A 13812-nucleotide genomic window follows, 5' to 3' on the forward strand; every position below is an offset into this window, starting at 1 on the left:
TGTGTAAGCTTAATCTTATCAGTGAAAGTGAACTGTCTGGCCTCGATCTCCTCTTTCCCTAATGCCGTTTTACACTGATTAACCAACCGGCGGGGGCAAAACAGATCTACTTACCCAGCCCCCACCCCCATAACCACTAACAACACATTAGTCACAAACTAATGGGTTCCATGGATTTAATTTCTTACGAAGGGTAATCAATATCTTGATCTTCTTCCATTGCTCTCCTTCGTTGTTCTCTACTTGAGTTATTTGACCTGTTCCCTACCTGAGGTATTTGACCTGTTCTCCACCTGAGTTCTTTGACCTGTTCTCCACCTGAGTTCTTTGACCCGTTCCCTACCTGAGTTCTTTGACCCCTTCCCCAACTGAGTTCTTTGACCCCTTCCCTACCTGAGGCATTTGACCACTTCCCTACCTGAGGAATTTGCCCCGTTCCCTACTTGAGGCATTTGCCCCCTTCGCTACCTGAGGAATTTGACCCCTTCCCTACCTGAGGCATTTGACCTGTTCCCTGCCCGAGGCATTTGACCCGTTCCCTACCTGAGGCATTTGACCTGCTCCCTACCTGAGGCATTTGACCTGCTCCCTACCTGAGGCATTTGACCTGCTCCCTACCTGAGGCATTTGACCTGCTCCCTACCTGAGGCATTTGACCCGTTCTCTACCTGAGGCATTTGACCTGTTCCCTACCTGAGGCATTTGACCTGCTCCCTACCTGAGGCATTTGACCTGCTCCCTACCTGAGGCATTTGACCTGTTCCCTACCTGAGGCATTTGACCTGCTCCCTACCTGAGGCATTTGACCTGTTCCCTACCTGAGGCATTTGACCTGTTCCCTACCTGAGGCATTTGACCTGCTCCCTACCTGAGGCATTTGCCCCCTTCCCTACCTGAGGCATTTGACCTGCTCCCTACCTGAGGCATTTGACCTGCTCCCTACCTGAGGCATTTGACCTGTTCCCTACCTGAGGCATTTGACCTGTTCCCTACCTGAGGCATTTGACCTGTTCCCTACCTGAGGCATTTGACCTGCTCCCTACCTGAGGCATTTGACCTGTTCCCTACCTGAGGCATTTGACCTGTTCCCTACCTGAGGCATTTGACCTGCTCCCTACCTGAGGCATTTGACCTGTTCCCTACCTGAGGCATTTGACCTGTTCCCTACCTGAGGCATTTGACCTGCTCCCTACCTGAGGCATTTGCCCCCTTCCCTACCTGAGGCATTTGACCTGCTCCCTACCTGAGGCATTTGACCTGCTCCCTACCTGAGGCATTTGACCTGTTCCCTACCTGAGGCATTTGACCTGCTCCCTACCTGAGGCATTTGACCTGCTCCCTACCTGAGGCATTTGACCTGCTCCCTACCTGAGGCATTTGACCTGCTCCCTACCTGAGGCATTTGACCTGCTCCCTACCTGAGGCATTTGACCTGCTCCCTACCTGAGGCATTTGACCTGTTCCCTACCTGAGGCATTTGACCTGCTCCCTACCTGAGGCATTTGACCTGCTCCCTACTTGAGGCATTTGACCTGCTCCCTACCTGAGGTATTTGACCTGCTCCCTACTTGAGGCATTTGACCTGCTCCCTACCTGAGGCATTTGACCTGTTCCCTACCTGAGGCATTTGACCTGCTCCCTACCCGAGGCATTTGACCCGTTCTCTACCTGAGGCATTTGACCCGTTCTCTACCTGAGGGATTTGACCCGTTCTCTACCTGAGGGATTTGACCCGTTCTCTACCTGAGGGATTTGACCCGTTCTCTACCTGAGGGATTTGACCCGTTCTCTACCTGAGGGATTTGACCCGTTCTCTACCTGAGGGATTTGACCTGTTCTCTACCTGAGTTCTCTTGAGTTGTCCTAGCTGTGTCCAGGTTAAGGAAGGATGATGTTCACCTGAGCAGTGACCAGCATGTTTATATAAGGAGTCGTGTGTTACTTTGCAGTCCTGATACGCATCACACCCTCATCTGTCTGACCTCCATCTTTCTGTAGTCAGAATGTGTGTGTGTGTGTGTGTGTGTGTGTGTGTGTGTGTGTGTGTGTGTGTGTGTGTGTGTGTGTGTGTGTGTGTGTGTGTGTGTGTGTGTGTGTGTGTGTGTGTGTGTGTGTGTGTGTGTGTGTGTGTGTGTGTGTGAGAGATATCTTCTGTGGTCATCTAACCTGGCTGTCTGTAACAGTAGAGTCTTACCTGTCCTTCTCCTGTCACCCAGTCCTGTCTGTGTGAGATGTGGCTGAGGTTGTGTGATAAAGGATAATGAGACACACATAGAGCTGAAGTTACATTTACCCCCATTTATAGGAGAAACTGTCTCACTCTTTTCTGCTTATTTTAATCTGTATGTATTACTAATTTGTATTCAAAGATGTGATAGATTTAATAGGGCATGCATTTTATATACTGTATTTTAATATCTAAAATCCTTCCAATAGTCTAACGTTCTCTCTCTTTCCATCCCTGCTTCCTTAGTGCTGACGGAATGTACGAGGTCTCCTTCTACTCCAACGCGGTGGTCTCCCATGATGGCAGTATCTTCTGGCTGCCTCCAGCCATCTACAAGTCAGCCTGTAAGATCGAGGTCAAACACTTCCCCTTCGACCAGCAGAACTGCACCATGAGGTTCCGCTCCTGGACCTATGACCGCACAGAGATCGACCTGATCCTGAGGTCCGACGTGGCCAGCATGGACGACTTCACACCCAGCGGAGAGTGGGACATCATCGCCCTGCCGGGGCGCCGCAACGAGAACCCTGCCGACCCCACCTACGTAGACATCACCTATGACTTCATCATCCGCAGGAAACCTCTGTTCTACACCATCAACCTCATCATCCCCTGTGTCCTCATCACCTCTCTGGCTATCTTAGTGTTCTATCTGCCCTCTGACTGTGGAGAGAAGATGACCCTGTGTATCTCTGTCCTGCTGGCCCTCACTGTGTTCCTCCTGCTGATCTCTAAGATTGTCCCCCCCACCTCCCTGGACGTTCCTCTGGTCGGGAAGTACCTGATGTTCACCATGGTCCTGGTGACCTTCTCTATTGTCACCAGTGTGTGTGTTCTCAACGTGCACCACCGCTCACCCACCACACACACCATGCCTCCCTGGGTCAAGCTGGTTTTCCTCAACAAATTGCCTGCGCTGCTCTTCATGCGCCAGCCCCGGAACAGCTGCGAGCGTCAGAAGCTGCGCCAGCGACGGAGGGGCCAGGAGCAGAGGGAGGGGGGCAGGGATGGGGGCTCCGCCGGGGGGCTGATGGTGGGCCTGGGGCTGGGGGGCGGAGGGGGTGGCACGGATAACAACGACCCCTGTACGTGTTACGTGAACCGGGCGTCGGTGAAACAGTTTGTAGGGGAGCTGGGAGGGGGCGCGGGGGGAGGAGGGGGAGGGAGGTCGATGGAGGGGCTGAACGGGCTGAGGGAAGGCAGGGAGGGGGGGCAGGGGAACCGGCCCAGGGGGAAACAGGTAGGAGGGGGCCCAGCCCTGACCCAGGCCGTGCTAGGACAAGCCTGCCCTGGGTTGGAGGAGGCTGTCGACGGGGTCCGCTTCATCGCCAACCACATGAAGACTGAAGACGACGACCAGAGCGTGAGTAACGTAGAAATACACCATTTATTCACCATTCACTGCAACTATATATCACATTATATATCTGATGTCTTGACCCTGTTCTGCCATACACATCATAGAATGTTACTTACACTCGGTCTAGAAGGCCATATATCTACACTTATTCACAGCAGATTGGCCTGTTTCGAGACGGTACTGTTTTGAACATTCGTTTTAGGACTGATGCCTAGCACTCTACTCAATGCATTGTCAATAAGCGCTGATTAAGATTTCATGCAAAGTGCATTATAGTGGCTTGGAAATATAATGACATTCAAAAGGAGGCAAATAATTATTAGGAAAACCTTTCGTCATCATTTTTATGTTGCCAGATTGACTTTAAATGCAGTATAACGTTAGCTAGCTAGCTAAGATTGAGGGGAGGCCACCGGATTTTAACTAGCTAACGTTAGCATTGCTAGCCAATGACTTTGCTAGCTAATGACTTCATTGCCATCTGTTTGAAGTATATTTGATGACATGATAATGATGTCAAAGTTGTGTCCTACTAAATATTTGCCCACTTTAGCAATATAATCATATTTCCAGTCCACCATAGTGTAATTTAGACTAAACAGTCAATAGCCTCTGTTCAGAAGGACTGGGCTTATCACGACTTTGGGGCACCACTGGCTTGAGAACTTTCATAACAATGGCATGACGCGACCGAGTGACGGGGGTGCAACCTATGAATAGCTACCACCTACTGCTACATTCTAGGGAGAATAACTATGGGTGAATGGTAATGAATTCATGGGCTACACTTGTTCTGCTCTGAATATTCAACACAGTTTTAATCTTAGCTACTGTATGACATCAGCATTGTGAGTGAATAAAACAGGGCTCTCTCCCTACGTAGGAGTAGAAAGAGAGGAGGATGAACCACAGAGGAGGGGGGGGGGGGGGTTCCTTCAGTGGGCAGGGATGCCTGAAGGCATGGAGAGGGAGGAAAGAACATTCTCCTGGAATGAGAGACCCTGACATAGTGAATTAACAGTCCTTGTAATTCTGTCCATCAGCGCCACTCATCATCTCCATGGTTACCGTCCATCTCCATGCTGACCACTTTTAAGACCCACCTGATCCTTCTTTCACTTCAGGTCCTCCCTCCTGTCCTCTTCAAGTCATCATCACCCCCTTCCCTCTCTCTCCTCCTCCCTCCGCTTCCCTGCAGTACTCATCCATTCCTTATTCCCCTACACTCGGTCTCTTTCTCTCTCCCCTCCCCTCTCTCTCCTCCTCCCTCTCCTTCCCTGCAGTACTCATCCATCCCTTATTCCCCTATACCCGGTCTCTTTCTCTCTCCACCTCCCCTCTCTCCTCCCCCCTCTCCTTCCCTGCAGTACTCATCCATCCCTTATTCCCCTATACCCGGTCTCTTTCTCTCTCCACCTCCCCTCTCTCCTCCCCCCTCTCCTTCCCTGCAGTACTCATCCATCCCTTATTCCCCTATACCCGGTCTCTTTCTCTCTCCACCTCCCCTCTCTCCTCTCTCCTCCCCCCTCTCCTTCCCTGCAGTACTCATCCATCCCTTATTCCCCTATACCCGGTCTGATTCTCTCTCCACCTCCCCTCTCTCCTCCCCCCTCTCCTTCCCTGCAGTACTCATCCATCCCTTATTCCCCTATACCCGGTCTCTTTCTCTCTCCACCTCCCCTCTCTCCTCCCCCCTCTCCTTCCCTGCAGTACTCATCCATCCCTTATTCCCCTATACCCGGTCTCTTTCTCTCTCCACCTCCCCTCTCTCCTCCCCCCTCTCCTTCCCTGCAGTACTCATCCATCCCTTATTCCCCTATACCCGGTCTCTTTCTCTCTCCACCTCCCCTCTCTCCTCTCTCCTCCCCCCTCTCCTTCCCTGCAGTACTCATCCATCCCTTATTCCCCTATACCCGGTCTGATTCTCTCTCCACCTCCCCTCTCTCCTCCCCCCTCTCCTTCCCTGCAGTACTCATCCATCCCTTATTCCCCTATACCCGGTCTCTTTCTCTCTCCACCTCCCCTCTCTCCTCCCCCCTCTCCTTCCCTGCAGTACTCACCCATCCCTTATTCCCCTATACCCGGTCTGATTCTCTCTCCACCTCCCCTCTCTCCTCCCCCCTCTCCTTCCCTGCAGTACTCATCCATCCCTTATTCCCCTATACCCGGTCTGATTCTCTCTCCACCTCCCCTCTCTCCTCCCCCCTCTCCTTCCCTGCAGTACTCATCCATCCCTTATTCCCCTATACCCGGTCTCTTTCTCTCTCCACCTCCCCTCTCTCCTCCCCCTCTCCTTCCCTGCAGTACTCATCCATCCCTTATTCCCCTATACCCGGTCTGAGTCTCTCTCCACCTCCCCTCTCTCCTCCCCCCTCTCCTTCCCTGCAGTACTCATCCATCCCTTATTCCCCTATACCCGGTCTGAGTCTCTCTCCACCTCCCCTCTCTCCTCCCCCCTCTCCTTCCCTGCAGTACTCATCCATCCCTTATTCCCCTATACCCGGTCTGATTCTCTCTCCACCCCCCCTCTCTCCTCCCCCCTCTCCTTCCCTGCAGTACTCATCCATCCCTTATTCCCCTATACCCGGTCTGATTCTCTCTCCACCTCCCCTCTCTCCTCCCCCTCTCTTTCCCTGCAGTACTCATCCATCCCTTATTCCCCTATACCCGGTCTGATTCTCTCTCCACCTCCCCTCTCTCCTCCCCCCTCTCCTTCCCTGCAGTACTCATCCATCCCTTATTCCCCTATACCCGGTCTGATTCTCTCTCCACCTCCCCTCTCTCCTCCCCCCTCTCCTTCCCTGCAGTACTCATCCATCCCTTATTCCCCTATACCCGGTCTGATTCTCTCTCCACCTCCCCTCTCTCCTCCCCCCTCTCCTTCCCTGCAGTACTCATCCATCCCTTATTCCTCTACATCCGGTCTCTCTTTTTCTCTCCCCTCACCTCTCTTCTCCTCCTCCCCCCCTTTCAGTGTCAGACCTCATTAGAGCTCTGTGGTGGAATCCAGTCTCTACTCACATTAACCTTTCAACCCCTCCTCCTTTAATAGGTGAGGGGGAGGGAAGGAGCGAGAAAGTGAGAGAGATAAGTGATAGAGAAAGAGGAGAAAAGAGAGCTGTGTATCCTTCATCTACAGTGCCTTCAGAAAGTATTCACCCCTTGACTTTTTCCACATTTTGTTGTGTTGCAGCCGAAATGTCCAATGGATTGAATGTAGATGTTGTGTTGTCACTGGCTTACACACACTACCCCATAATGTCAAAGTGGAATTATGTTTTACTAATTCATTAAAAATGAAAAGCTGAAATGTCTTGAGTCAATAAGTATTCAACATCTTTGTTATGGCAAGCCTCAACAAGTTCAGGAGTAAACGTTTGCTTAACAAGTCACATAATACGTTGCATGGACTCACTCTGTGTGCAATAATAGTGATTTTTGAATGGCTACCTCATCTCTGTACCCCACACATACAATCATCTGTAAGTTTCGTCAGTCGAGCAGTGAATTTAAAAGAGATTCAACCACAAACACCAGGGAGGTTTCCAAATACCTCACAAAGAAGGGTAGATGGGTAAAACTAATATCCCTTTGAGCATGGTGAAGTTATTAATTACACTTTGGAGGGTGTATCAATATACCCAGTCACTACAAAGATACAGGCGTCCTTCCTAACTCAGCTGCCAGAGAGGAAGGACACCTCTCAGGGATTTTACCATAAAGCCAATGGTGACTTTAAAACAGTTAGAGAGTTTAATGGCTGTGATAGGAGAAAACTGAGGATGGATCAAAAACATTTTAGTTTCTCCACAATACTAACCTAGATAACAGAGTGAAAAGAAGGTAGCCTGTACAGAATACACATATTCCAAAACATGCATCCTGTTTGCAATAAGGCACTAAAGTAATACTTTTTTTGTCCTGAATACAAAGCGTTGTGTTTGGGGCTAATCCGACATAACACATCAATGAGTACCACTCTAAATATTTTCAAGCATGGTGGTGGCTGCATCATGTTATGGGTATGCTTGTCATCGGCAAGGACTAGGGAGTTTTTTAGGATAAAAATAAATGGAATAGAGCTAAGCACAGGCATCAGGTAAACCTGATTCAGTCTGCTTTCCAACAGACACTGAGAGACAAATTCACCTTTCATTAGAACAATAACCTAAAACCCAAGGTCAAAAAATCTATGGCAAGACTTGAAAATGACCAACAACCAACTTGACAGAGCTTGAATCATTTTTAAAAGAATAATGGGCATAGATTGTACAATCCAAGTGTGCAAAGCTCTTAGAGACTTACACAGAAAGACTCACAGCTGTAATCGCTGCCAAAGCTGATTCTAACATGCACTGTATTGACTCAGGGGGATGAATACTGTAATGAAACAGCAGGGAGCAGGTCTCGAACCCTCGACCTTCTAGTCCGAAGTCGCTATCGACTGTGCCCCAAAAACATGCTTAAGTGGCAGAGTTGATATCCGCACTTATAAGCCCAGGGTCGTTACACTACTCCCTCCTTTCAAAGAGCACGTCCCCGCGCTAGCTTGTGACTCTACATCTTATAGGAATTCACTCACTGGCCAAGCACACGCACTGTCGTGGATGCAAGGTCCGATCACTTCTGACACCAATGTAATGAAACAGCAAGGAGCAGGTCTCGAACCCTCGACCTTCTAGCCCGAAGTCCAGCGCGTCATCGACTGTGCCCAAAAAGCATGCTCGAGTGGCAGAGTCGATATCCGCGCTCATAAACCCAGGGTCGTTACACTACTTATGTAAACAAGATACTGTATATTAGGGTTTTATTTTTCATAGATTTTTTACAAATGTTAGCATTGTTCTTCCACTTTGACATTGGAGTATTTTGTGTAGATCGTTCACAAAAAAATGACAATTAAATACATTTTAATCCTATCTTGTAACACAACAACATGTGAAAAAAGTCAAAGGGTGTGAATACTTTTTGTAAGCACTGTACTTATGTAAACCTCTGCCTTCACCCTCTTCAGGTGAGCGAGGACTGGAAGTATGTTGCCATGGTGATCGACCGTCTCTTCCTGTGGATCTTTATAATTGTGTGTGTGTCCGGAACGGTCGGGATGTTCCTCCAGCCACTGTTCCAGAACTACACTGCCAAGACCATCACCAACACCAATGGCTGACCAACCAGGTGCCCAGCAGCATCGATGGACACCGCCCCGACCCAATCAGCACAGCAGGACAGGGGCAGGAGGGAGGGACCTGCCCAGCAGGGGAAGTGGGTTTTATTAAGTCTGTGGAACTAAATTGGACAGAAGCCACACCTGTTAACCTTTATAGCCTTTCTACTGAACTGTTCTGAACTGAAAAACTGAACACCAACATCGTATTAAAGATATTTTTTTTTCTAGAGGAGGGATAAATGGATGGACAACTCTTCCCTTTTTCCCAGAGGACGGTGGAGTTATCACTCTCCTCTCTCCCTCTGAGTGATAAGCGGCAGGAGCCAATCAGGGAGAGAGGACAATCTCTAAATTGTTTGACATCCTGTAGAACGCTACGCCAACCAATCAATGCTCTTCATTCCAAGCTGACTGTGCAAGCTTACTGAGAGTATATCGTCGCACCTTCAACTGGTACAGAACTTAATGCTTCAGTAACAGAACCTTGATTGGAAACTGTGTCAACCAATCAGAAAAATGTAAAGGCAAGTCATAATTGTTTTTCCAAGCCACTTCTGTTAAGCCAACTGATAGTACAGTACAGTATATTTTACCATAACATAGCAGTGTACCACAGTATAGCTTTGAATATAATATTATTGCGATTTCTCTGTGTCTGTTCCTGATAGAAAGGTAGGGTGCAGTGGTTTGTTGTATGATTCTCTAGGCTTTTAAACAAGAATGTGATATTACCTGTACTACACAGCCTGTGACGTGCACGCTAACACTATATGTGTAGAAGAGACAGATCGTGAAGGAGAGAGATGAAAGAGGGATATTGACAGAGAGTTAGATGGAATGAGATGAAGTAGTTATGGTGAATCCCAAACCGCCCCCTCGCCCCTACCAACTCCCTCCGCTGTCACATGTTGAAGCTCCGAGGGTGACTTCCAGAGAGTGGCGATGGGATCAATAAACCCATCAACTTCAGGACCAGTCTCTGAATCAGACATAAACACATGCACATGGTATATAATTAGACACGCCTCTCCATTTTTTACAATTCAATTGTGCTAACTTCAAACATATAGCAGTGAGTGTCGGGATAGTACTTCGCTCTGAAGCCTGCATCCGTGCTGGCTAGGTCGAAGTGGCTATAGGAGGATCTAATTAGCCCCTACGCCCCCATCATTTTCACTCCCTCAGCTTTAGTACACTTGTGCAAATGGCGGAGGCGCGTGTGAACGCGCAAGTGGAGGGCCGAGGGGCCAGGCGAAGGGGGTGATTTGGGATTCAGCCTTAGAGAATGATAAAGGTGTAGAATGTCTGCGTATACAGCTCTATTGGGATAATAGCAGCTTGTGCCATCGGGTTCAGTTGCAAGGGGATGAGTCTAGATTCAGTAAGTTCCTGGGAAACTGAGATTGGGTTGAGCCAAGATGGAGTAAATTCCCTCCTTTTACAGTTGAGCCATGATTGCACAAAATTGGGTGGTAAATAAATATAGAACTGACAGATGATATGTATTGTTGGAATAAGGATGTTTTCTCATGAAACATACGCTATTGTGTGTTATGAATGTTTGCACAAATGTTCATTTCTGTCAACACTGTGATTCTCATTATCAGAGTAAGACAGTGTCTCACTCTCTGTCCTCTCTTCCTTTCCTCCCTCTCTCCTCCCCTCCTTCCCCCTCCTGTCCTCCCCTCCTTCTCCCTCCTGCCCTCTCCTCCTTCCCCCTCTCTCCTCCCCTCCTTCCCCCTCCTGTCCTCCCCTCCTTCGCCCTCCTGCCCTCTCCTCCTTCTCCCCCTCTCCTCCCCTCCTGTCCTTCCCCCCCTCTCCTCCCCTCCTTCGCCCTCCTGCCCTCTCCTCCTTCTCCCCCTCTCCTCTCCTCCCCTCCTGTCCTTCCCCCCCTCTCCTCCCCTCCTTCCCCCTCCTGTCCTTCCCCCTCTCTCCTCTCCTCCTTCCCCCTCCTGTCCTTCCCCCTCTCTCCACACCTCCTTCCCCCTCCTGTCCTCTCCTCCTACCCCCTCTCTCCTCTCCTCCTTCCCCCACCTGTCCTCCCTCCTTCCGCCTCCTGTCCTCCCTCTCTCAGATTGTGTTGTGCTCTGTAGCTGACTCTCCCCAGTGTGTAACGGTGTGTAATGCTGTATTATTATTATTGTCAGAACACACGCCACCTATAGTTATTACAGTAATGGGCCAGGTTCATTTACTTAATGTCTGATGGGTGTGTGTGTGTACTCATTGCCCACAGCATTATCATATCTGTGCGACGCAATGTGCAAGAGAGCTTACTTCCCGCGCTGTCTCACCTCTTCCCTCCATCCCCCCTCGTTCTCTCTCTCCCTGGACATCTGTAGTATAGAAGTTGATTGGGTAATGGGTAATGACCAGCACACCTACACACTGAAGAACTACCTCCCTTCCCTCACTCCTGCTCTCTCAGCCCCCTCCTTCCTTTTTCCATCTCCTCCCCTCTTCTCTGTCCATCTCTGAATGACAGATTCCTCATGTTATGCTCCCTCTGTCAATCTCTCTCTATCCCTCTGTTCCTCCTCCCTCTGAATCTGGCTATAACAGGTCCCGGTGGGGTGGGATTTGGACACACACGCACGCACGCCAGCCAGCCAGCCAGCCAGCCAGCCAGCACAATATACCTCTAGCTGAGTGTTAACTGCCATCCTGAGTGATCCCCTTCTATGACCTTGCGTCACTCTGTGGGACACAGGCTTTTCACAGTGGGGTAGTCCAGAATATTCCCAGGTGAACCCCAGGACATCCCCAGGAGAACCCCAGGACATCCCCAGGAGAGACCCAGGACATCCCCAGGACATCCCCAGGAGACCCCCAGGACATCCCCAGGAGAACCCTAGGACATCCCCAGGAGAGGCCCAGGACATCCCCAGGAGAACCCCAGGACATCCCCAGGAGAGACCCAGGACATCCCCAGGAGAGGCCCAGGACATCCCCAGGAAAACCCTAGGACATACCCAGGAGAGGCCCAGGACATCCCCAGAAGAACCCCAGGACATCCCCAGGAGAGACCCAGGACATCCCCAGGAGAGACCCAGGACATCCCCAGGAGAGACCCAGGACATCCCCAGGAGAGACCCAGAACATCCCCAGGAGAGGCCCAGGACATCCCCAGAACAGGCCCAGGAGTGTGAAAAGCCTATCAGAGAGCTGTGAAATCCTGTGGAGTGGAGTGGAGGCCTCTCTTTCCCTTCAGGAAAGGTGTGACGCAAACAGAGTGCTGTCCATCCCCTCCCTCCTCCCCGTTTCTCCACCCCTCTCTTTTCTTCCTTCTCTCCCCATCATTCCCTTGTTCTCTCTCTCCTCTGTTCTTTCTTCTTGTCTCTGTCTCCTCTGCCCCTCTCTCTTTGTCTCTGTCTGTTTCTCCATTCCCCACTCAGAGGAGAGCGTTGTCCTCCCATACCGCTCACAGCTGTGTTCCTGTGCATCTTAAACAGTCCAATAAAGGTTGTAGTGTAGGTTCAGTACAACATCCTGTTTCTGTTGTATGTTCTTCTGACACACACACACACAGACACAGACACACACACACACACACACACACACACACACACACACACACACACACACACACACACACACACACAGACAGACAGACAGACAGACAGACAGACAGACAGACAGACAGACAGACACACACACACACACACACACACACACACACACACACACACACACACACACACACACACACACACACACACACACACACACACACACACACACACACACACACACACACACACACACACACAAAGTAAAACAAACACTGTGGCCAGCAACCTGATTCAAAGAGCTGTAGCTTTACAGTAAAACAAACACTGTGGCCAGTATCCTGATTCAAAGAGCTGTAGCTTTACAGAAAAACAAACACTGTGGCCAGTAACCTGATTCAAAGTGCTGTAGCTTTACAGTAAAACAAACACTGTGGCCAGTAACCTGATTCAAAGTGCTGTAGCTTTACAGTAAAACAAACACTGTGGCCAGTAACCTGATTCAAAGAGCTGTAGCTTTACAGTAAAACAAACACTGTGGCCAGTAACCTGATTCAAAGAGCTGTAGCTTTACAGTAAAACAAACTCTGTGGCCAGTATCCTGATTCAAAGAGCTGTAGCTTTACAGTAAAACAAACTCTGTGGCCAGTAACCTGATTCAAAGAGCTGTAGCTTTACAGTAAAACAAACTCTGTGGCCAGTAACCTGATTCAAAGTGCTGTAGCTTTACAGTAAAACAAACGCTGTGGCCAGTAACCTGATTCAAAGAGCTGTAGCTTTACAGTAAAACAAACTCTGTGGCCAGTAACCTGATTCAAAGTGCTGTAGCATTACAGTAAAATAAACTATTACTGTACTAACAGGCCTGTTTCAAGGTAATTTCAAGTTCTTCCTACTGCCAACCAACTGTTGTATGTGCACATTTACAGGATTGTGTGTTTGCATATGTGTTGTAGTATCATTTGGAATGTTTGATTAATGCATTCCTGTCACATTACAATTCTGTACCACATCAGTCTTCATCGACAATGGAAATATTCCATATTTGGTATAGACTACCACCATCCTGAATATCTGTTTCCTGAGGGATTTTGTCTGTTCTGCTAATTCTAAAGGTTTAATATTCAGTAATGTTGGCTTTGGATTCAACTTTAGGAAGAACATCTTAAAAATGAGAAGACAGTCTAAGATGGGTCAGCGTGGAACACAGTTCTGAGATCTGTTGTTGGACAGATTATAGAGCTCATTGTGAAGCTTCACAGATCTTCATAAGGTATGGATGAAACGGATCTGTCACTGTCAGGCCATCCAGGTACTGTTGGTATCAGTGGTAATGTAAAATATTAGGCTATTCAGGTAATATCCTTCAGAATGACCTCGACGGGACCGCAGTGGAGAAGGTGGAAAGCTTCAAGTTTTTCGGCGTACACATCACTGACAAACTGAAATGGTCCACCCACACAGACAGTGGTGTGAAGAAGGTGCCGAGGGTTTGGCACCGAAAACCCTCATAAACTTTTACAGATGCACAATTGAGAGCATCCTGTCG

The 13812-nt window shown here is 49.2% G+C and overlaps 1 protein-coding gene across 1 annotated transcript in view; it reads left to right on the forward strand.

Annotated features, from left to right (window-relative positions):
• LOC139573239 (neuronal acetylcholine receptor subunit beta-2-like) overlaps positions 1-12241 on the forward strand; it is a 45121-nt gene extending 32880 nt beyond the window's left edge. The window contains exons 5-6 of the mRNA XM_071396474.1: positions 2474-3590; positions 8602-12241. Of these exons, the coding sequence (XP_071252575.1) occupies positions 2474-3590; positions 8602-8754 (1270 nt within the window). The 3' untranslated portion in view covers positions 8755-12241. The remainder of the gene's footprint in view (positions 1-2473; positions 3591-8601) is intronic.
• Positions 12242-13812: the final 1571 nt, after the last annotated feature.

Source organism: Salvelinus alpinus, chromosome 4 (genome assembly GCF_045679555.1).
Source record: "Salvelinus alpinus chromosome 4, SLU_Salpinus.1, whole genome shotgun sequence".
Classification (NCBI taxonomy): domain Eukaryota; kingdom Metazoa; phylum Chordata; class Actinopteri; order Salmoniformes; family Salmonidae; genus Salvelinus; species Salvelinus alpinus.